The sequence below is a fragment of the Sminthopsis crassicaudata genome, chromosome 3 (genome assembly GCF_048593235.1).
Source record: "Sminthopsis crassicaudata isolate SCR6 chromosome 3, ASM4859323v1, whole genome shotgun sequence".
NCBI lineage: Eukaryota > Metazoa > Chordata > Mammalia > Dasyuromorphia > Dasyuridae > Sminthopsis > Sminthopsis crassicaudata.
In genome coordinates, this window is record NC_133619.1 from 176,220,201 (window position 1) to 176,243,286 (window position 23,086).

Here is a 23,086-nt window from a genome sequence, read left to right on the forward strand (position 1 = left end):
ACTCTTAATGTCAAATCTTTTGTCCAATAACCAATGAATTTATGCCTTCCTGGAGGAATGAATCAAATTCACATTGACACGCTTACTACAAATAAAGCCAGAAGATATAAAGGGGCTGCAATTAAGTGAAAGGCTCATAGATTCTATTCTGAAAAGAGAAATAAAAGAGGATATGGCAATTGATTTCCTTGTAAGGCCAAATGCAACACAAATGTAACATGGTTCACCTGTACATCTCACATTGCAGTACTGATGATAACAACCAACAGAATACTACAAAGATAATTGAAATTCTGTGCACTGTCCCCAAAAAAAGTCCCAGAATGGTCAGAAAGTTAGATCAGGGATATTAGGAGTACATAGTAGTATAGAAATCTAAACATCTCAGGGTTAGAGGTTTTAAGGTCCCTTGCCCTCTGAAACCACAATGGGCCTTGAAAATTCAGCACTCTACCTGCCAAAAGACAAACCTAGAAACTGTATGATAATTGTAAACCATCAGATCTAAACAAGTAGGAAAATATCAATTGCTCATAGGTAGGCTGAGCTAATATAATAAAAATGACAATTCTACCAAAATTGGTCTACTTATTAAACTGCCAAAAAATTATTTCACAGAGCTAGAAAAAAATAACAAAAAAAATTCATTTGGAAGAACAAAAGAGCAAGAAAATCCAAGTAAATTAATGAAAAAAAAAAAAAAAAAAAAAAAAAGAATGGTAGCCTAGTCAGTACCAGACCTAAAACTTTATTACAAAGCAGCAGTAATCAAAATCATTTGGTACTGGTTAAGAAATAGAGTGGTGGGTCAGTGGAATAGATTAGATACACAAGACAATAATCAATGACTATAGTAATCTAGTATTTGATAAACCCCAAGCTCTAGCTTCTGGGATAAGAAAATGAGTCCAATCACAAATCAAAGAAAGAGGAAGTCAATACAAAAACCAAGTGGTACAGGTCAAGACCAAGACAGACCAAATTCTCCATAGCAACTAAGGATAGTGAGATGAGTAAAGATAAGATAAAGTCTATGCCAATTCTAATAAATCCCCAAAATCCAATTCAGAAGAACTTCTCAACTTTGAAATGACATTGAAAAGGAAAAAATTCTCCACAGGGATATGAATTCCTAGAGGAAAAAAAATCAAGCATAAGATTTTTTTTTTTAATTGAAAATTTCTGTAAACTCTTGCCTGGAGAGTTGAAAAAACAAATAAACAAACCAAATAAGAAAAGCATGCAAGTCACTAACCCTGATCAATGAGATATGCCTTTAAAAAAAAAAAAAAAAAAAAGTGAAGCAAACAAGAAAAAAAAGGATGATAAAATGATTGAAAAAGTGAGGAAGAGACACCAAAAGACCACAAAGTAAAGAACAGGTAAGAAAACAAGTAAAATCAAGGGAAAGAATATTTCAATGGATCTTTCTTCATAATGAAGATTGTTATGTCTAACTGCAATAACCTCAATCCAACCAACTTCTTAAGTTATTCAACTCTTGTCCATGTCCTCCTATAAATCTTTCACGGGGTTCCTCCGATGTGCTGACAGCTTTCCTCTAGATTCCTTGTTATGAGGCACATCAGCTAGTTATTCCTACATAACCCCTGTAATAGTGCCCTATCTCCTCAGGCTATCCAACTCTGATATCCTTTACACTACTTTTACTGAACAACATTTCTTCTTTTTTGGAAGCAGCATGGTGTGAAGAAAGTCTACCAAGGAATCAAAAAGAGTGGAGTCCAAGTCTTGCCTGGTACATACTAGCTATTGTGACCATGGGCAAATTAAACACCACTGTGTCTCAGGAAACTTTCTGTAAGTAGACAAACTGCCTTGTTGTCTTGCTAAAAGGAGTATCCAAATGAGAAGTTACCTGAATCAATGAAATCACCACTTGTTTTCCAACAATTAAATCTCATATTTATTCTTCTAATTTGGTGATTTTTTCACTTTTATGCCAATAAGTGACAATCTAGTGGACAAAGACCACTGATTGAGAATGATAAGGAATTATTTTCTATCAGAGCACAATTAATTGCTTTTGGAGGGCTAGGGGGAAGAAATATTATTTAGTGCTTATGTCTAGAGCCTTTCAATTCATTTCCTGAAGAAAATGGTCAGAATAGAATAGAATACAAAACTTTTGTAAAAGACTTCTTTCCCTCTCCTGAGCTATATGGACAACATATTCCACTTGCTACCTTTGTTCTGAAACTTTTCAAGTACTATAGTCTGTGTTGACTTACTTGGAAGGGGAACAATTTATTTTCACATTCTTTGCAACAGCCATTGACACAAAACATACAAAAATCTTGGTGGTCAAAATAAATGTTCATCATAAGCAATGCAATATATTATAAGCAAATGTCCTATTAATTATTTATTGTGGCCTTTGGAGAGACAAAAAAACTGAATTAATTTTTTTGTCTTTCCAAGGAGAATTTTGAAGTCATTCTTCCATTTGGCTACAATTTTTTTTTTAATTTTCTGATTTTGTTTATTGTAAAAATGTAAATATTGATATAATTGACAGTTCTTTTAGAAGTATGTTTACTGACTGGTTATTAACAAGAAGTACAATTAATCCATAAGCATTTATTGAGCATCTATTTCCCAGGAAACATGTCAGATGATAGGAATGTGAGAAAAAGTAAAAAATGAAATAGTCCTATTTGGACTAAATGGACACACACAGGATAAAAAAGCAATTTGGCTGTAGGATAAGGGGAAGATACTTAGTAGTTAGGGAGAATCAGACAAGTTTTAGTGTACAATATGATATTTAAGCTGAATCTTGATGGAAATTAGGGATTCCAAGAAGTGGAGATGCAAAGGGAGTGCATTCCAGACATGGTAGACAGCCAGAAAAGACATGGAGATGTTGTAGAAATGGAGTCTCATATCTGAGGAATAAGAAAAAAGCAGCCAATATGGCAGAAATACAGACTATGTAAAAGGAAATAATGTGTAATAAATGAATTAAGGTAAATTGTGTTTTAAGAATCAAAGAGATGAAAATAATATTTGATCTGGAGGTGATGGGAATCCAATGGAGGTTACTAAGTAGAGAACTACAGTAAGATCTTAATTTAAGAAAAATCATATTGCAATTGTGTGGAGGATAGATAATAAAAAGTCTACATGGCCAAATTGTTTGTGGCAGCCCTTTTTGTAGTGGCTAGAAACTGGAAAATGAATGGATGCCCATCAATTGGAGAATGGCTGAATAAATTGTGGTATATGAATGTTATAGAATATTATGAATACAGAGAGGCTTGGAGAGACTTACATGAACTGATGCTGAGTGAAATGAGCAGAACTAGAGGATCATTATACACTTCAACGACGATACTGTATGAGGATATATTCTGATGGAAATGGATATCTTCAACATAGAGAAGATCTAATTCAGTTCCAGTTGATCAATGATGGACAGAATCAGCTACACCCAGAGAAGAAACACTGGGAATTGAGTGTAAACTGTTTGCATTTTTGTCTTTCTTCCCAAGTTACTTTTACCTTCTGAATCCAATTCTTCCTGTGCAACAAGAAATTCAATTCTGCACACATATATTGTATCTAGGATATACTATAACACATTTAACATGTATGGGACTGCCTGCCATCTAGTGGAGGGGGTAGAGGGAAGGAGGGGAAAATTCGGAATAGAAGTGAGTACAAGGGATAATGTTATAAAAAAATTTACCCATGTATATCTATTGTCAAAAAAATTATAATTATAAAATTAATATAAAAAAGGGAGTCTACATGGCAGGGAAAATTGGAAAGTTGTTATTTTCATAGTCCTAATGAAAGTTATAAGGCCTGAACTAGAGTGGTCGCTATGTTAATAGAGAGCCAAGAAAGACCAAGAAATGTCAGAAGTATAAATTGCAAGAGTTGGCTACTGTTTTAGACATGTGAGGTCACAGTGAAGAGTTGAGGTAAATAGGTATTCTGAGATGTAATTATAAATGTTAAAAGTATTCCCCAGTAAGAACAAAAAATGGCTGTTCACCACTACAAATGCTTCTGTATCCCCTACCCCCAGAATAAATGTGACAATAAGATAGGCCAGTTCCATAAAGCACAGAAAAACTGCCACTTGCAGTCAAATCATTTTAATTAATCAAACAGCTACAAATGGGATAAGAGGGACTCTCTACAATGATAGGTCAAACTGGCAAAATTTAGTGCCTCAAAGGATGATGTTATCCTTAACTAAAATAGTGAACTTCAGAATAGAGACAGATTTGTGGGAAGATGGGAGTTCTATATTGGGACATGTCAAGTTTGAGATGCCTATGAGATATCCACTATGAAGTGTATAATAGGCAGCAGATGATATAGATGATATAGATCTGGAACTCAGAAGAAAGCCTGATCCTGAATACACACACACACACACACACACACACACACACACACACACACACACACACAGACACACACACACACACACACACACACACTGAGGAGCAAGCAGCTAGATGTAGTAGCCCTGAAGTCACCAAAAAACAAAAAACAAATCTATACACATATAGATTCTCATCATCTGTTTAGGAACAATGAAATTAAACTCATAAGAAATGGTGATGTCACCAAAGGAGAAAAAATAGGAGAAAAAAAGAGTGGGGAATATCTATAATTCAGAAGTAAGAGATGGATGAAGATCCAATAAAGGACACTAGTGACAAGAGTGATTAGAATGGTATCACTAAAGAGTGACTAACTAGACTGGTAAAAGAACTGAAAATTAAACAATTTCATAAAAAACCCAAGCAGTAGAGAAGTATTCAGGAAAGGCTGGTTAACCATTTCAAATGCTACCAAAAAGGTCAAGAAAGATTAGGACTAAGGAAAAAAGTTAATAGATTTGTAAATAAAGACATTGGTAACTTTGAACAAAAGTAGCTTGAGTGATATGATAAAATCAGAGGAAAGAATAAGTGAAAGGAAAAGTAATTATAGACAAAGTTGGAATGAGAAAGAGAAAAGAAATTTAAAACAATAATTTAAAGGCATGTTTTTTGTTTTTTGGTGACTTCAGGGCTACTACATCTAGCTGCTCCTCAATGTGGTTTCTTAATTGAGGGATGGGGATTAGGGAGAGAATCTGGAACTCAAAAAAAAAAAAAAAAAAAAAAGTAAGAAAAAATTGTTTTAAATGTAACTTGGGAAAAATACTAAATCTTTAAAATAATTCTTTTTTGGAGGCTGGGGTTAAATGACTTCCCCAGGGTCACACAGCTAGGAAGTGTTAAGTGTCTGAGACCAGATTTGAACTCCGGTCCTCCTGAATTCAAGGCTGGTGCTCTATTCACTGTGCCACCTAGCTGCCCCTAAAATAAAATTTTTTTAAAAGACATAAGAATTTCTGAGTTCTTGCATATAGAAGAACACTTCTTTTCGGTGAAGGCAAGATCAAGAGCATGACTATGCCATTTTAGAGCTTAAGGAAACAAAAGAATGGGTCATGGGAGTTGAGTAAATTTAGAAAATTAGGAAGGTGGGATGTTTGCAGAAATTAATTACTATATATATTGAAGTACCCTAATGTAAGGGCAAAAGTAGAATAGGCTAGGTACTTAATGAAGTCTTCTGGAAACCAGGGAGAATGACCTGGAAGCTAGAAATAGCTATATCATCAGGATATAAATTAAGTGATAAATTTAAATAAAAGTGAATCTTAAAGGGAAGATGCTAATTAAAGGTGACAACGTGTGAATATAGAAATGGAAGTGGGAAATGAAAAATATATCAATTCTCCTCCTAAGATTTCTGTGTGTTAAAGATAGGGGTGAGGTGGGCCAATGGAAGGTTTATAGAAGAAATGTTACTATAAGATAGGATCACTAAAAATAGTGTCAACTTGGGAGAACCATGTCTCTTTGGGTGCCAGAATCTGAAAAAATCATGATAGGAAGAAGTCTAAAATGAAAGGAAGTTTATTATTTATAGAACAGGGGATCCAGATGACAAAAGCAGGAAATCAATTGTATGGTTAGGAATGAAGGATAGGAATGAGAGAATAAGCTGTAGCATATTCCTATTTAGAGTAGCAGCAACAACTAAATATTTCTACCACTGAAAATCTATTATCACCCATTGTCCTTTTTCTCAGTGTTTTGCATCGATCACTACAAGAGCAGACAGGAAGCTCAAAGGACTAAGTAGAATCTTGTACTTTTCTTGGTTTCATGGAATCATTACCTTGTTATTAGGCTATTGGTAAAGAGACTATCTGTACTTATAATTAGGCTGGTTATCCAGGACTATATTCAAGAAAGAATAATGGATGATTGTTAGTTGAAAACAGAAAACTATTAATTACCTGTGTTCCGTAATCCAGCTGCCTTATAGACCAATAAATAAATTTTATTACAGGCAAATGCAGTTTGAGGTTAACAAATGGCATCCACTGTAGTTGCTCTGCAATCACAGGCAAAAGCTGGAGGAAAAAATGTTTGTTTGTTTTTTTAAATGAAGCATTATATTTGAATGTGTCCAAAAAATGTCTTCTGCACAAGACTTTTTTTAAAAAATTTTTTTGCAATTATAGTGTTATTAGAATAACTATAAGACTTTCTTTAAACTGACTTAGTAAAGGAGGTAATACTCTTAGACATCTAAGTTCTAATATTTTTGTTTAAAACAAAACTTACATGCATCAATTCTGACATGTTGGTTCAAAAAAATTATAGTCTTATAGTTATAATTCATGAGTAATCAAGAAATCTTTATATTACAATATCTAATTTTTACAACAGCAAAGACCAAATAACAATTCATTAACAAGAATTCTATTTGTTTTCAGTTTATTATCAATATTATTCATCTTAAGTAAGACATTTGCCTTAATTAAAATCTTTCCAACAAAACACTCCTTTTAAGTAAGAATTAGAGGAAACAAGATCGTGTCCTGATAATATGTTCTGATATACCTATAATCAACTGTTCTCCTTTTGCTATCATAGTGCTAGTATATAATTGTCAGCTTTAACATCTGATGAATATTTTATTTTTTTTGGGAAAAAATTTGCTTAACAGTGTTATTTATAAATAAGAAAAAATATTTCTATTACTTAAAGACAATATACTGAATTTGAGGAGAAAAAGATATAGGCTACTCCTTTGGAGTTTTACATAAGTAAAATGTATCTGAAATAAATAACAATAAAAGAAAATAACTTTAAAGTTCTCATTTCAAGAACTATGTTTAGTATTAAAAAAAATAATGAAAATTAATTTCAATACTTTAAACATCTTCAGTTACAATGTTGTTTTTGGAAAATGCAATATGGTTTTTTAAAAATATATTAAAAAAAAATTTAAATACCTTTACACATTTCTCTTGAATATAGCTTTTATGAGTAGAAAACTGGCATGACTGCTTTTGATCATCTCCTTCACCATCTTCTGATGTCATCAATTTGCTAAGATGATGGTCTGAGATCCATTCCATCAAAACAATTAAAATCTCATAGACACGTCCATTAACCTATTAAGTTAGAAATCAGGTCAAAATTCTTTGATTTCAATTCATTCTCATCACAGGAACTGTAAAACTTAATTTATCAGATGGATTGGAGAAAAACCAATATAAATATTTTACTACTTAAGGTTACACTTGATCCAAAATAACAAAAAAATTTCTTATGGACAATGATAATTGTTAACATACTGTGCAATAAATAAGGCTCCCAAAGAATAAGCATGTATGAAAATATTTGCCTTCTCACTCAAAACACTAGATATAAAAAATTGATATGATGGAATTTCCTTTTTATAAATGGATATAAGCAGCCACAATAAAGGATTAACAAATAAAAGATACTGATAGCTAGCAAATTTGTTTTAGGAATCTCTGCAGCAATTTCTTTCGTCAAAGAATAACAGAAAGAAGTAAATAAAAATTAAAAAAAAAAAAGAAACAACTATGCTTGTAAAGCCCCAGCAGATCCTATTCTAGGCTGGGAAGACCCTATGTATCTGATAACCAACCCAGCTAAATTAGGATCATAGCAACTCACCGAATCATCTACTAGTACACAGAGGAGCTTCTGTTTGCACCAAATTCCTGAAGTTTTGACATGGGTATATGCATATTTATACCATTAAAAAAATTATATAAACTTAGAAAAACCTGGCTTCATGGCTAGTAGGTTAGCCTAACTGCTATGTACGCCATGTAATACCCTGAGTTCTATAGACAGATTACTGATTTTTTCAGTTGAAAGAAAGAGTTCTTACACTGGGACTCCCTGTATTAAAAAAAAAAAAAAAAAAAAAATCCTTCAGATATTCAAGTATTACTGTATTCTCTGAGAACTAAACAATGTGAAAGAAAAAAAAAAAAAAGAGTAAGCATATAGTAACTCAAAAACAATTTACATAACTGCACAAATTACTTTGACCTGTTTTTATCAGAAGGTCACTACACTGAGAGACAGAAAGACAGTATAACAGTGGAAACAATGCTGGACTGGGCCTCAGAAAAGATTTGGGTTCAAATTCAGGCTCAAATGTGACCACTGAAATCATTTCATCTGTAAAATAATATATCACAAACCCTAAATGTACTAAGAAAGCTCCATGATCCAAGAAGGTAAAATAATTTAACAAACATACAGCACTGAGTGGCATTTTATAACAAATTAGTCTGTGGTCAAAAGAGTATCAATAGGTAACAAATCTCAATGTTAAGAGAAATTAGGGGGAAAATTTTTTTGTTGTTTTTTTTTTTAAAGCCACAACAGCAAAATTTATTATAATAAGTAGGAGAGAACTTTTTATTCTGAGCTCCTGGTTCCTTATCTTCTTCAAAGGCTTCATATATTTATTTAAGCATCAGACTATAATGCTCTAATTTTTTATTTTGGATTGCTTTTGATAAAGGGCTAGAAATGATCATCAAATATGTCCACTTTATCTTTCCTTTCTATTTATAAAATTATTGCTCACATTGTACCTTGTTAATTCTTGAAGTTGATGTTTTTTCTTGTTTTGTAATTTTCATTTCATGAAGGGATGGAGAAATAGCTTTACATTTCTGTACTGCCACAAAATCACACTTTCTCTGTAAAGGCACATTACCCATGAAATAAATTATATTTATCTTAAAAACTATCAAAAACAAAAGGATTTTTTAAAAAATTATGTGAAAGAATAGGAAACTCACCTGTAAATTCTCTAAACGACCTTGAACTTTTTTAGCCTGAACTTCCATTTTCTTGTTTTGTTCACTTATATCATTTAACTAAAAAAGTAATAGTTACAGAAATAAAATGTAATTTTTCAATCATACTTCAATCAATAAACATTTATTAAGTACACACTATGTGCCAGACATTGTGCTAAATAAATTCTGTAGGCACAAAGAAAAGATAGTCCCTACTCTCAAGGTATTCACAATCCAATATAGGAAAAAAGAAGCAAATAATTTTGTATAGACAAACTATACATAGGATAAACTGGATAAACTCAACAGAAGGAAGGGCCTATAATTTAAAAAGGACTAGGAAAGATCTCCTGCAGAAGATGGGATTTTATCTAGAACCTAAAAGAATTTCAAGAAATATAGACAGTAAAAATATCCCAAGTTGGTAGTTAGGGTATTTTGTTCAAGGAATAGCATGGAACCCAGTATCAATGGACTGAAGGAGGGGAAGAGAAGTATAAGGAGTAAGCAAGATTTGGGGGTCCCAGAGATCTTTCAAAACTCCGATAGTAAAGTACCAAAGTTCATGTACATATATGTGTTTTTAATAATAACTCAAACTGAAATAGTTTTAAAGATTTACAAAATAAATAACTAAACCCACAACTCAGAAAAGAAATGTCAGGAGTGAATCTAGAAAGGACAATGTCCTTCCTATTCAGGAAACATAATTCTCAATGCATCATATATAAAATCCATATATAGTGTCATAAAAAATAGACAGTGGTGATAAATGATATTTGTGTCTATAAGTGACAAAAGATATATGTGTGTGTGTAAATACACACACATATTTATACATGTGATATATATTATATAATTCATTAATATAATTATAATAAATCATATAACAAATAATTATGATATATTGTAAAATTATAATAATATATAATTAAATATATGCATTATATATGCACACATATATACTTATCTGTATCTTCATATACATATACAGAGCTACACACACACATACGCATTGGCTTCTTTCAACAATTTGAGAGTACAAATCTATTAATATTCATCTAGGCTAGCATGAAGTCACTGTGAAAAAACATTTGTCACTTAATAATGTGCAAAAGAATTAATCAATCCCAATTTTATTTTAGTCCAGAACAAAATAGTCTACATTTGGCCAACTATACCAATGAGGTAGGTAAGCCATCCAAGCTTAAATAGGAAGGTGCTCCAAGGAGAGAGGAGTGGCACATGCCAGAAGTATCAAACCATTACCACTACCTTGACCACCATACCTCCTTTCTATTGCCACTAAAAACAGACCAGAACCCAGTGCCTAAAAACACCAGGAACTGCAGTGCTCCCGAGACCAACAGTCCAATTTGTAGCCTAGCTCCCATAGCTATTATTTGGAGAAACAACCTTTATGGTAATGGAGCTCACCAGCCCCATCACAACCAATATTACAATTGTCAACCAAAGAGCAGCAAGCCCAAGAGACCCAGGAAAAACAGCATTCCCAAGATCACATCCAAAGGAGCAAACCTTACATAGAAGGGGCCTACCATTCCCAGCACCAGGTGCTGCCACATACATATACAACAGGCAAGTGAACCTGACTTAAGCAGCAAGGGTGGTTCATAGAGAGAAATAAGAAACAACATATACCAAGCATTTCAAACCTATACAATCTTGATTACCACCTTCCCTTTCACCCTAAAGGAGAAAACCTAGGACAATCAGAGTCCAAGAGCAGAGGGTATTGCAACATCCTCCAAACTACTAGTTCTGTTTTCCAATTAACGTCTCAAAACCATCATTTAAAAAGTCAACCACTATAAAGAAGGAGCCTGCCACTTTATCTAGCACCAGTCCTACCCACTGACCAACTGCCATCCATGGACAAGTAAACCCAAGTGTCCCAAGATTATCAATGCCCTCTCAGATCACAAGTCATTGTTTTGGAAAGTAAAATCTGTGAATCTACAACTAGTTATCAGCCTCTGTGGGTGTTATCATCCATTGTTTTTCTCAAAAGTCACAAAAAAGGAAATTCTCAACACAAAAATACCATGAAATAACTTAGCATCCAAAAAAAAAAAATAATATAAATATATATATATGCATATATATATATATATAGTTTTTTTCCAGTGGAAAAGACATTTTAAAAGATGCATTATCATCTGCTTTGCCACTTTACTTTAGATCAGGAACTTTCATGCTTTCATATTTATCCCAGTACTTAGTATATTATCCATACATCTTTCTTCCTCAAACATAGATAAAGACAGACAAAAACTCCTTCTTTTTAAAAGAAAATTTTCCACCATCAAGAGCCCAAGATTCAAAATTTTCAGAAGAAAGAAAAGAACTAATAACACTGAAACCAGCCTTTTAAAATATCATTTATTTTCAAAGACAAAATATTTCTATTACTGGTTACTAAAGACTAATTAAAAAAAAACAACTATAGTAATCACTTTGTAATCTATAAAATTTCATATTGTCAAGGACCCACATACATACAAAAATGTTTACAGCAGTCCTTTCTGTAAAAAAACAATCAACAGGATGATTTGAGAAAGGTCTAGAGAGAGATTTACATGAACTGATGTTAAGTGAAGTAAATAGAACCAAGAGAACATTGTAGACAGAAACAACAAAATTATGCAATAGTCAACTCTGATGGACTTGGCTCTTTTCAAAAGTGAAAGTAATTCACACCAGTTCTAATGGTCTTGTGATGGAGAGAGCCATCTGCAACCAGAAAGAAGATTGTAGAGACTAAGTGTAAATCATAACATAGTATTTTCACCCTTTTGGTTATTGTTTGCTTGCTTTTTGCTTTCTCATTTTTTTTCCTTTTTTGATCTAATTTTTCTTATGTAGCATAATTGTGGAAATATGTATAGAAGAATTGAATGTGTTTAACATGTACTGGATTACATGCTGCCTCATGAAGGGCATGAGAAGAGAGGAACAAAAAATTTTGGAATTCAAGGTTTTGCGAGGGTAAATGTTTAAAACTATCTGCATGTATTTTGAAAATAAAAAGCTATTATTTAAAAAAATAGAAATTTCAATATTGTAAACATCTAAGTTAGTTGCCAAAATGATTGAAGAAAAAGATGATCACTTAAGTATTGTAGTATTGTTATGCTTAAAATAAGTCTTTGATAAAATTACTATTGTTACCAAACATTTTCTAAACATAACTTGTCTTCAGATTTAAGTTTTACACACAAATAAGATTGAAAATAGCTCTTGCCTGTTTTTTCAGGGTATCATTTAATTCTTTCAGTGTGTCAAAAGATGACTTGAGTCTCTTGTTTTCTTTAGTCTTTTCTTTAAGAGCTTCTGTTAAGTGCTTAATTTCTTCAATGTGATGCTTAAGGGAAAAAATAACTTCTAAAAATTAGGTAAGGATATAGTATCAGTAATATGTTCAGAAAGTCACCAATTAATATCAATTAGTTAAAAGTTATTGATGTTTTGAATAGTCAGCATTTTAAATCATGCAAATAAAACTACATTATAAAACTTTATGGCATAAAGCTTACTACACATAATGATTTCATCATCATAGGAATTATGGTCATTAAATCTAAGTTCGTATCACTAAGAATGAAACTCAGGGATCTATATTTTTGATAATGAACAGAATCAAACATAGAAAAATAAGATCATGACAAAAATACCACACAATATTTATGAAATACTAATGGATATAGAATGCTGGAAAATTTATGTTAAATGAAAATAAATTAAACAACATTTGATCTCTTCCAAGAAAAACCTAAGTTCTCACAGAGAAAGCAAAACTCAAAAAGATCCAATGAAACATTTATCAGTTGCCCAAATTCCTAAACAGCTACCTAAAGAGTAGGAATAATAAGCCAATCAACCAGATGTTTTGTCTACATGATGACAACTAAGCAGTATGATTAGTTGATTTTGTCAGTTAATAAAAGAGACAATTTGGGTACATGATATAGACAGAGCCTAGATGTATCTCATCTACTGTAGTGATCAAAAGGTTAGGATCGTGAATGTCCTGCAAATATGATATAGAGCTTTCTTTGGAAAGTAATACATAATGGGTAAGATAAAACAAACTAGTATCAGGTTTAGTACTAGAAAACAGTTGTTCAAAAGTTACAGCAGCCCTAATATTTGCTGTTATTAAGCAGTTGAGTTTCTTACTTATATCATCTTTAAAAACTACATCATTACCAAGTATGGGAAGAAAGCAAATTATATCTAAATAAGTATTTAAAAAAAAAAAAAAAAGGGGGGGGGGCAGCTAGGTGGCACAGTGGATAGAGCACCAGCCCTGAATTCAGTAGGACCCGAGTTCAAATCTGGTCTCAGACACTTAACACTTCCCAGCTGTGTGACCCTGGGCAAGTCACTTAATCCCAGCCTCAAAAAAAAAAAAAAAAAAAAAAAAAAAAAAAAAAAAAAGATGGGATACATAAAGTGAAATGATCCAAGACAAGTTTTTACCTATTTTAGAAATTTAAAATAACAAGCTTTAGATACAAACTGATAAAATTTACAGTTCTCTATTCGTTCATACAATTAATTCAAAATGTATTTAAACAAGCAGGTTTGCTTTAAAGTTTCATAGCACCAAGAACCAATATCAAGATTGTTCTCAAGTTTATTATATAAATATTATGAAAATTATGGATAATCACTGCAACCATTTTAAGCACACTGGTATAGAGGGATAGAAAAACTAGCTTCACCAGAGTTGAGGCAAAGAAATTTGAAAAACCACTGAATTATTATAGACTCAAAAGACTTGAAAAGTTAAAAGGGACATTAGATGTCACCCAATTCAATCCCTTTATTTTACAAATGAGGAAATTGAGGTCCAGAATGATTAAGTGACTTGTCCAAGGTCATAAGCAATAAATGGCAGAGTATGGATTTGAATTTGGGTCTTCTGATTCCAAATCCCCTGTCCTTATGATTGTACCACACTACCTCTTCACTCAGCCTGGACATTCCTATTAGAATTTTGATTCCATGATATTAAGAAAAAATAATTTTATTTCGTTAAATTATCATCAAGTCAAAAAGTCCGCAAGTATTTATTCAGTCTAATACATGCCACACTAGTCATAAGCATCATAATAAATTAACTTCATTCCATTTTTCCTCATGAAACAACTTTAAAACTGTTAATTGCAAGCTTTGTTTGGCCTCAAGCTCTTAGCTTTAGTTTTGGTTGAAATACATAAAAGCAAAAAAAAAAAAAAATATGACTGAACAAAAAAAAAAAGGAAAAAGCTGCATTAAACACACCCACATTTATTTACATTGATTAAAGTTACTTAAATCCTATTTTCCCAAACTCCAAATGAAAACAAATGTTCATTTCTACAGGGCCACTTTCATATCAAGTATATTAATAATGAAATCAACTAATAAAACTTAAATTTTTTAACTAACCCTGTGAAGAGGAAAAGTGTACACTAAACTGAAATCTTTTTATAAGTTACCTCTTTCATAATTTTAAATTTTGTATGAATTTCTTCTTCAACACTTTTAATTTTAGTCAAAGCAACTTCATGTTGGATTAGCAGCTCTTCTTTTTGACTTAAAAAATGTTCTCGCTTTTGAAGTTGTGCAGCAAATTCCTGTTGTCCCACAGTTTCTTGCTGTATCAAGATAACATCAAGTTTTTAAAAGCTTATAAAAATAAAATCCAAAATACACATACACTGGATGCAAAACATTGCTTCCTTTGGTGCAAGTTTAACTCAATGCAATAAATCATCTTTATAAAATCCTAGGAATCTCACTTAATTGTGAATTACACAATTGCACAACAGCTAAAAACAGCATTATGAGAATATTTAACAGAAATCTTACAAAAGATATATGTGTTCCAAATCACAGAAAATGATCCTTTAAGAGATTCAAATTGCATCTACTGACCTTGTGTTTTTGCCCTTAAACCAAAGCATGTTAAATGAAATGTCAGTTCTTTTAAAGAATAAAATGTTCTACTATGAGCAAGAAAATTATAATACTAATATAAGAATTAGCAATATTTCTGCTTGTTTCTGCTCAAAATTTCTTTATGAAACCAGTTGAGAATTGAAAAAGATGTTACACATTTAATTTCTGTAAAAGGGAAACTTCATGAATTATAAACATAGGTAATAGGACTCTGAATTGCAGACTTACAGAAAATTGTGAAAACTGTGTCTCTGAAAGCTCTAATTTTACAACCAATTAAAAGTAGTTTTCTTCCACTGGGGTCCCAGAATTTTAGCTTACATCACACTTTTCTATCATTACAAGAAAAATACCATCCACTCTTAAAGATAAGAAATAAGGTAATTTTCTTAAAAAGTGTTTCCTGAAGAACTTTTGTAAAGGAAAAATTTTAAAGTGTCTTTACTAGGGATATGAGGAACCATCAATGAAATAATTTTCATCAGAGGGAACTGTTGAGATAATAAGTGGAATATGCCAGAACTCTGGAGAAATGTACTTGAAACAAGGATTCTTACTACAAGGTGTTAACTCAGTGGAGTTGATAAAACAATAATTATCTAGTTTAGCATGTGAGTTCTCCACTTCAGTATGATTTATTTAATCCTACAACAAGGTTTTAACTCAGTGGAATTGATCAATACAATGGTTAACTAGTTTATATATACTTAGTACTTAGTATGGTGATGTAACAGTTCTACAATTGATGTAACTGTAATAAGAGTATATAAACTGAGGATAAAGTCAACCACTTAGATTCCATCTTTGATCAGCCTCCTGCCTCCTGCACTTTGAGAGAGACTAGGAGACTGAAGGAGACAGTCAAGACTTTGGACTTTATTCCTGACTTATTCTTGTGGTGATTATTCTGCTGAAACCAAGATCCATTTGAAGGACCTCCAGAAAACCAGCTGGAACTTTTGGCACTTGAATGTAAACTAAGGACCTACATCTGACTGACAAGATCCTGAGTTCAGTGGAGAAGTCCCCAAGAACCGGAAATAGGGTGAGTACAAAAACAGACAAGCATGAAACTTTGGTAAGAGCTAAACTAGTATTTCAGCTGAAATGGGACAAATGCTTAGAAAAGAGCCTTCCCCAGCCCAAGGGAAGTGTGTAGAGTGCATAGTTAAGCTAATAAAAAACAAAGGTTTGATTGTAACTTGGAAGCAAATCAATGAACTCTTAGAAACTTTACAATATAGGTCTCCTTGGAAAAATTAGAGCCAGATACATGGAAACTAGTGGAACAACTAATTGAATATTACAATGGTAATAGTCCTGGTTCAATTTCTAAAAGAACATTCTCTCCCCCCCCCCCATCTTTCTCTCTCTCTTTCTATATATATATAAAAAAAACTTAATACAATTGGCTTTAGGGAGTTACATAAGTTTTACAACAAGGAAAATGAAGAAAGAGCAGGAAGGGGAAAAAAAAAAAAAAAAGAGTACTGATAAAACAGCTGAAAATCATGAAGAATTAGACAAGAAAGGAGTTAAATACAATGCTGATGAAATCAAGGAATGTAGTGCTTCACAGCAGGAGCCATTAGGGCAGTCCCCATCTCATGACCAACCCCCTCAATTAACCCTTCATGGGTGGAGAGAGAAAGGGGGGGGGGGGGGGCAATGACACAATCAATACCACCCTTGAAGCAGCTCTGGCTACCCCCTATGACAAGATTACAAAAGGCACTAGGCTAAAACTAAAAAAGGACAGGATATATCTAATTTAAAAATAAATGCATACCCTGTGATAGAAGAATTTGATTCTTCAGGTCAAGCTAGGAGAAGATACACTCCTTTTGATCTGGAAATTTATCACTCTTTATGGGGCTAAATCATCTTATGTTAAAATGGTATTAGAGAATTTGGCTTGAAATTTTAACCCCTAGTGATTGGAAATCTATAGCAAGGACATGTTTAAAACAGGGACAAAACTTGGAGCTTTCAGAGTATAGTGAACTCTGTAGGATACAAGCCCAACAAAATAGGCAAACTGGAGTCAATATACCAATCACCTTTGACCATCTAGCAGATATAGGTCAGTATGCAGACACTTTAGAGCAGATTAATTACCCTTTGATAACATATGAGCAAATTGCTGCTGCTGCTATCAAAGCATGGGGCACCTTTCCCAGGAAAACAAGATAGAGGGGAAGCCTTCACAAAAACAGCACAAGGTCCAAATGAACCCTTTACTTATTTCATGGGATATCTGCAGACAGCTGTCATACAAACTATTGGTGAAAATGTAGCAACAGAAATTATAAGACAACTTGCTAGAGAAAATGCTAAGGAAATTTGCAGAAGAATTATTTTAGGACTACACAAAGATGCTCCTTTAGAGATCATAAGATGCTGTGCCACAGTGGACACAAATGCCTTTTATACCCAGGCTATGATGCAGAACATGGGAAGACAGGGTCCCTCTTGGCAAGGGACTTCCAGAGAGACTCGTCAATGTTTTCAATGTGGTAAAGTAGGGCATCTGAAAGTCAATGTTGGCATAGAGATAGAGTGAGAAGACAGAGAGAACAAGACCCCAAACCCTTTGTCCAAAATGCAACACAGGCTTCCCTTGGACTTCAGAATGTAGATTCAAGGGAATCTACCAGGAAAATGAGAGGTGGTGCCCAGCTCCAGAACCCCAGACAAAAAACAGGTGGGGATGATGGCCAATGTGAGCAGCACCAAGATAATCGCCAGGTGATGTAGAGAGATCCAGAAAGTGGTGAATGGAAGGGACCAGATAGGTTAACTGCTTGGGAGAGAGAGTTTGCTTGTATCTCTACAGATGGAGAAGGAATCAGATGGGTGCCAACGAACCGTATTCGCATTCTCCATCAGAGAGAGATGGAGAAGATCCTTGAAACAAAAGAGAAGATCCAAGAAACATTGGGTGGTTCATCTCTGACTACATATGCCACTGAAAAAACATGACTGTTAACCCAATGTGTATGGAAATTGACTCATGAAAACCAAAAATTGTTAAGACTGTTGCAGAACTTCAAAACCAGCAGGAATCATTGGATTCCCTGAGACATGATAAGAGTGATACAGGACTTCAAAATCTGCAGGAATCATTGAGTTCCCTGACACAAGGATTCTTACAACAAGTTGTTAATTCAGTGGAATTGATAAGACAATGATTATCTAGTTTACATATGCTTAGCATGATGATGTAACAGTTCTACACTCAATGTAATTGTAATAAGAGTATATAAACTAAGGATAAAGTCAGCCACAGAGATTCTATCTCTGATCAGCCTCATGATGGCTCTTCTGCCTCCTGCATTTTGGGAGAGACTGGTTCAGACTAGAAGACTAAAGAGGACAATCAAGACTTTGGACTTTATTCCTGACTATTCTTGGGGTGATTATTCTATTCCTGACTCTTCTTGTGGTGATTATTCTGCTGAAACCAAGACCCATTTGAAGGACCTCCAGAAAGCTAACCAGAACATTACAAATAAGAAAAAAAGGATCATAATCCAAATCTCTGATTTTACAAATGAGAAAATCAAAGCTCAGAAAGGGAAACTGACTTTCTTTCAAGCTCTAAATTTATGATTTTATAATCTTATAAGGGGCAGCATGCGATAGTATCAGGAAAACCTGGATTAAAGTTCAGGAGACTGATACTGTGTGCTGCCTATGTGACCCTGGGCAAGTCCAACAACTGCAAGGTGAATACTTAGTCTACAAATTGCAGAACATATGCTGATGTGAATAGGAGAAGAAACTTCTTCACCATGAATTTGTCTGTACTTAACAAATCACAAATTTAACACCCCCTCCCCCAAAAAAGATCCCATAGAAGCAAAACCAGTCATAAAAACACATCTTTATCTGCCTGATTTAAGCACTTTTAGATATTGCCCCCATTTACCATTTTCACCAATACATCCATTTCTTCCCCTTAAAAAGTTCTCACAGATGAACATTAATTCATTCCTCTTCATTATCCCTACTGCTTTAAATAATTAATATACATTATATTCAAATTTTATTGGATGCTAACTGCCAAGGACATAAAATTATACATTTTAAAATTTTCAATTCATCATGTCTCACCTGTAGTTTCTGATGTATCAGTGATAACTCACTGTATATCCGATTGATATGAGGTGGAAGTGAACTTTTCCTGTGTTTGTCAGACATCTTGTTAGATGACATTGACTTGTCAGTATACTTTGAAGGAGAACAATATCCATCATAGAAATACTCGCTACAAGGAACTGAATCACATAGCAAGGTAACATCTAAAAATAAGTGAAAAATTTTAAAAAGTTGAATGTATTTGTTAATACTTAAATTGCTAAGTAAAACTAAGTATATATTTAAGCTTCTTTAATATCTGAATGAATTTAGGTTAGCCAGGAAGATCTCCAAACTTTTTGGAAAAAGCTGGTTTTCCCCTCCCCCCAAGAAATTACAAACAGCAAAAAGGAGAACATGGTCTAACAAGTAATCTCCTCTACTAGTTGGGGACCAGTATTCTAAGGAATTTGGGATATTTCACATAAAACATTAAAAGATAATACAACTAAAATTATGTCTTCATCTCAACAATGGCAACAAAAATGAATCAAAGGCATCATTCAAACTAAATTATGTAAATATGTGTGTGTGTGTGTGTGTGTGTGTGTGTGTGTGTGTGTGTGTGTGTGTGTGGCTGAGGCAATTGGAGTGAAGTGATTTGCCCACAATCACACAGCTAGGAAGTGTTAAAGTGTCTGAGGCCAGTTTTGAACTCAGGTCCTCCTGACTTCAGGGCTGGTGCTCTATGCTACCATTTCTATTTTGAGTTTGACACCAATGGGCTAGACTTATGGTTTCACTGGTTAGGTTAGGTCAGCTAGTAAATAGACATTTATTAAACAACTACTATGTGCTGTGCTAACTGCTAGAGATACAGAGAAATGCAAAAGGCAGCTTATGTCTCTCAAAGACCTCTAATGAAGGAGACACCAAGCAAAAAAACCTCTAACAACAAAGGGAATACAGGATAAACTGGCATTAGGAGGATAAGAAAGAATAAGGCATGATTTTAGGTGAGACTCAAAGGAAGTTAGAGGAGTCAAGAGGCAGCACTAAAGAGGGAGAGAACTTCAGACATGAGAACAACCAATGAAGATGCCCCACAAAGAAAGATAGGAGTTTAAGGAAGCCAGTATCATCGGATTAAAGAATATGTGAGGGGGTGTTAAGATGAATAAAAGAAAAGAAGGGGTGGAGAGCCAAGTTATGAAAAGCTTTGATCATCAAACATAAAGAGTTCATATTTGATGCTGGAACTAAAAAGGAACCACTGGAGTATACTAAATAGATGAGTGACATATCAGACTTGTGCTTGAGGAAGATCACTTTGATAGTAGAGTGGATTGTAATAGGACAAGATAGAAGATCAACGATCAAGCTACTTCAACAGTATTTCCCATCCATACATGATAAAAAATGGAAATAACCACTGTTAAAGAGTTGTGGGAAAAAAAGTATGAGTACACTAATACACAACTGATGGACACGTGAACTAGTTCAAGTATTTGGAAAAAATTATTACATAACTATTCCAAATTCTTTGATTGAGCAATCTTTGTATTAGGCATATACTCCAAAGCAGGTAAATGACAGGAAAAAGACTATTTAGAGCAGCATTCTTTACAGTAACAAAAAACTGGAAACAGATTAAGTGCCAATACATTTAAAAAAAAAAAAAAAACAGGAAGACAAAATGGTACTGTTAAAGTGTCAGGATAAATTCAATCTCATCTCTGATTATAATTTGTTTGTGAATTTGGAAATGTCTCAACTTTACTGTGACTTTGTTACTTCAGCTGTATTATGACTAGATAGGTTTTATTTTAAACTTTCATGTGAACCTAGCCTCTTGGTAATCTGGAGAACCTGGAGAAACCTATGGAACTTCTCAGAACAATGTTTTTAAACTCATAAAATAGAGGCGATCACATGGTATGATGGTTAAAACTCTAGGCTTAGAATCAGGAAGGACCAAGTTGAAATAAGGCCTCAGACATTATAATGACCAAACCTGATTCCTAAAAATTGAGAAAATTTACTCTTCTACAGAGACTATGTGTGGAATACTAAAGAAATAAGCCTCGATTGTTATCTTGGTTACATTTGTTAAGCTGTCCTCCCTAATCCCCTTTTTTAATTTTAAGGGATGGAGGATGTTCAGGAAGGGGAGGAAGAAAGGATATATTTGGAACTTCAAATGATTTAAAAACAAAAAATAACTTTTTTAAACTACAAAAAACTTTATAGCTGGAAGAGATTTTAGAGGCCATCTAGTCCAATTAAAAGGTAGGTGACCAGCCCAAAGTCATACAGGGATGAAATAAATCTGGGCAGAAGAAAAAAAAAAAATTGAATGTGTCATTCTATGATTAAATTTGATTTAGTAGAAACAATAAACAGGTACCTCTCCCTTCTTTGTGCAAAAGTATTTGCTTCCACACACACCATCAGACTAACCTGACGTGTTGATTTTCTTTGTCCTGCTTATTTTTTGTCACAAAGGGCAGCTTAATAGATAGTGATATGGAGCAAGGAAAAGATTATCTTCAAAAATATAGATGAATTTTAAATTATCAATACAATTTGTAAAAAGGTACATTTTTAATATACAGGTAACTCAGCATCTATCTTAATACTTCTAGAAATAAGTTTTGTTCTTCAATCTTGGCCAAGTTAAAAATAAGTGACTATTATGAAACAGAATTTTTTTATTTACCTAAAGGTGTTTCTTTTGCCAGTGGTTTAACTGTCTGTGTAATACTGATGTTCTGATCACCTTCAACTAACTCTTCTTCCAATTCCAGAGGACTCAAGTCATGAAAATAATCCAGGTCATCATCTAGACTTTAAAGAAAAATATACATGGAAATCTTTAAAAATCCTACAAAATATTCTATGCTGTTAAAATTAAAATGAATTAAAAATTCTCATATATGAGTGTATATGTGTATATATGTATATATACATATACATACATACATATATATATATATGTGTGTGTGTGTATATATATATGTATATATATATATATATATATATATATATATATATGTAAAGTTTAAATAGCACTTTCCTCACCACAAAGTAATGAAGAATAACAAATATTATCCCTATTTCATAGATGAAGTAACTGAGGCTCATAGGGACAAAGTGACCTACCCAAAGTCATTACAGAGTTATAAAGAAAGATTTTAATGGTATTATTTAAAGACAAGTAACTACTATATATGTTCAAATTTGTTTAGATACAAAATGAGAAAATTAACTTGTAAATTCTATTAGAATTATCTTAAAAGGTTAAAAATTCTATAAAACACATAATCAAGTAAAGAAGCAACAAGGCAAAAGACTATAATAATAGAAGGATTAACTGCAACAATTAGGATGATCTAATTGGTTTAAACCTCTTTTCTAATTCATACTGGCTATGTGACACAAGACAAATCCCTTAATTTTCTAGTGCCCCAATTCTCTAAGACTATAAGTAATAAAAGGCTCAGAAAGTACATATGGTCACATATAAGTAATATATATATATATATATATATATATATATATATGGACAAATAACATGTAACATAAGTATATGTAAAAGAAAATGCAGGGGCAGCTAAGTGGCACAGTGGATAGAGCCAAAGCCCTTAAGTCAGGAGGATCCAAGTTCAAATCTGGTCTCAGACACTTAATACATTCTAGCTGTGTGACCCTGGCCAAGTCACTTAACTCCAACTGCCTCAGCCCAAAAAAAAAAAAAAAAAAGCAGAAAATCACTCTCCCTTACCCCACATAGTCAATTAGTTGCCCAATCTTATTATTCCTACTATTCAACTAACTTTTTTATATCTT

The 23,086-nt window shown here is 33.1% G+C and overlaps 1 protein-coding gene across 8 annotated transcripts in view; it reads right to left on the reverse strand.

The window, feature by feature from the left end:
• CCDC138 (coiled-coil domain containing 138) overlaps positions 1–23,086 on the reverse strand; it is a 58,479-nt gene that overhangs the window by 26,977 nt on the left and 8,416 nt on the right. For 3 of the 8 annotated variants that reach the window (XR_012487836.1, XM_074299637.1, XM_074299643.1), the window contains exons 4-11: positions 21,957–22,084; positions 19,274–19,461; positions 14,695–14,853; positions 12,453–12,572; positions 9,188–9,265; positions 8,978–9,085; positions 7,346–7,507; positions 6,341–6,457 (exon numbers count right to left, since the gene is read on the reverse strand). Coding sequence is in view for 7 of the 8 variants with exons in the window: in XM_074299637.1 (XP_074155738.1) it covers positions 6,341–6,457; positions 7,346–7,507; positions 8,978–9,085; positions 9,188–9,265; positions 12,453–12,572; positions 14,695–14,853; positions 19,274–19,461; positions 21,957–22,084 (1,060 nt within the window). In the remaining variant the exon portion in view is untranslated. The remainder of the gene's footprint in view (positions 1–6,340; positions 6,458–7,345; positions 7,508–8,977; positions 9,086–9,187; positions 9,266–12,452; positions 12,573–14,694; positions 14,854–19,273; positions 19,462–21,956; positions 22,085–23,086) is intronic. The other 5 variants (XM_074299640.1, XM_074299638.1, XM_074299639.1 and 2 more) reach the window with 5 other exon arrangements.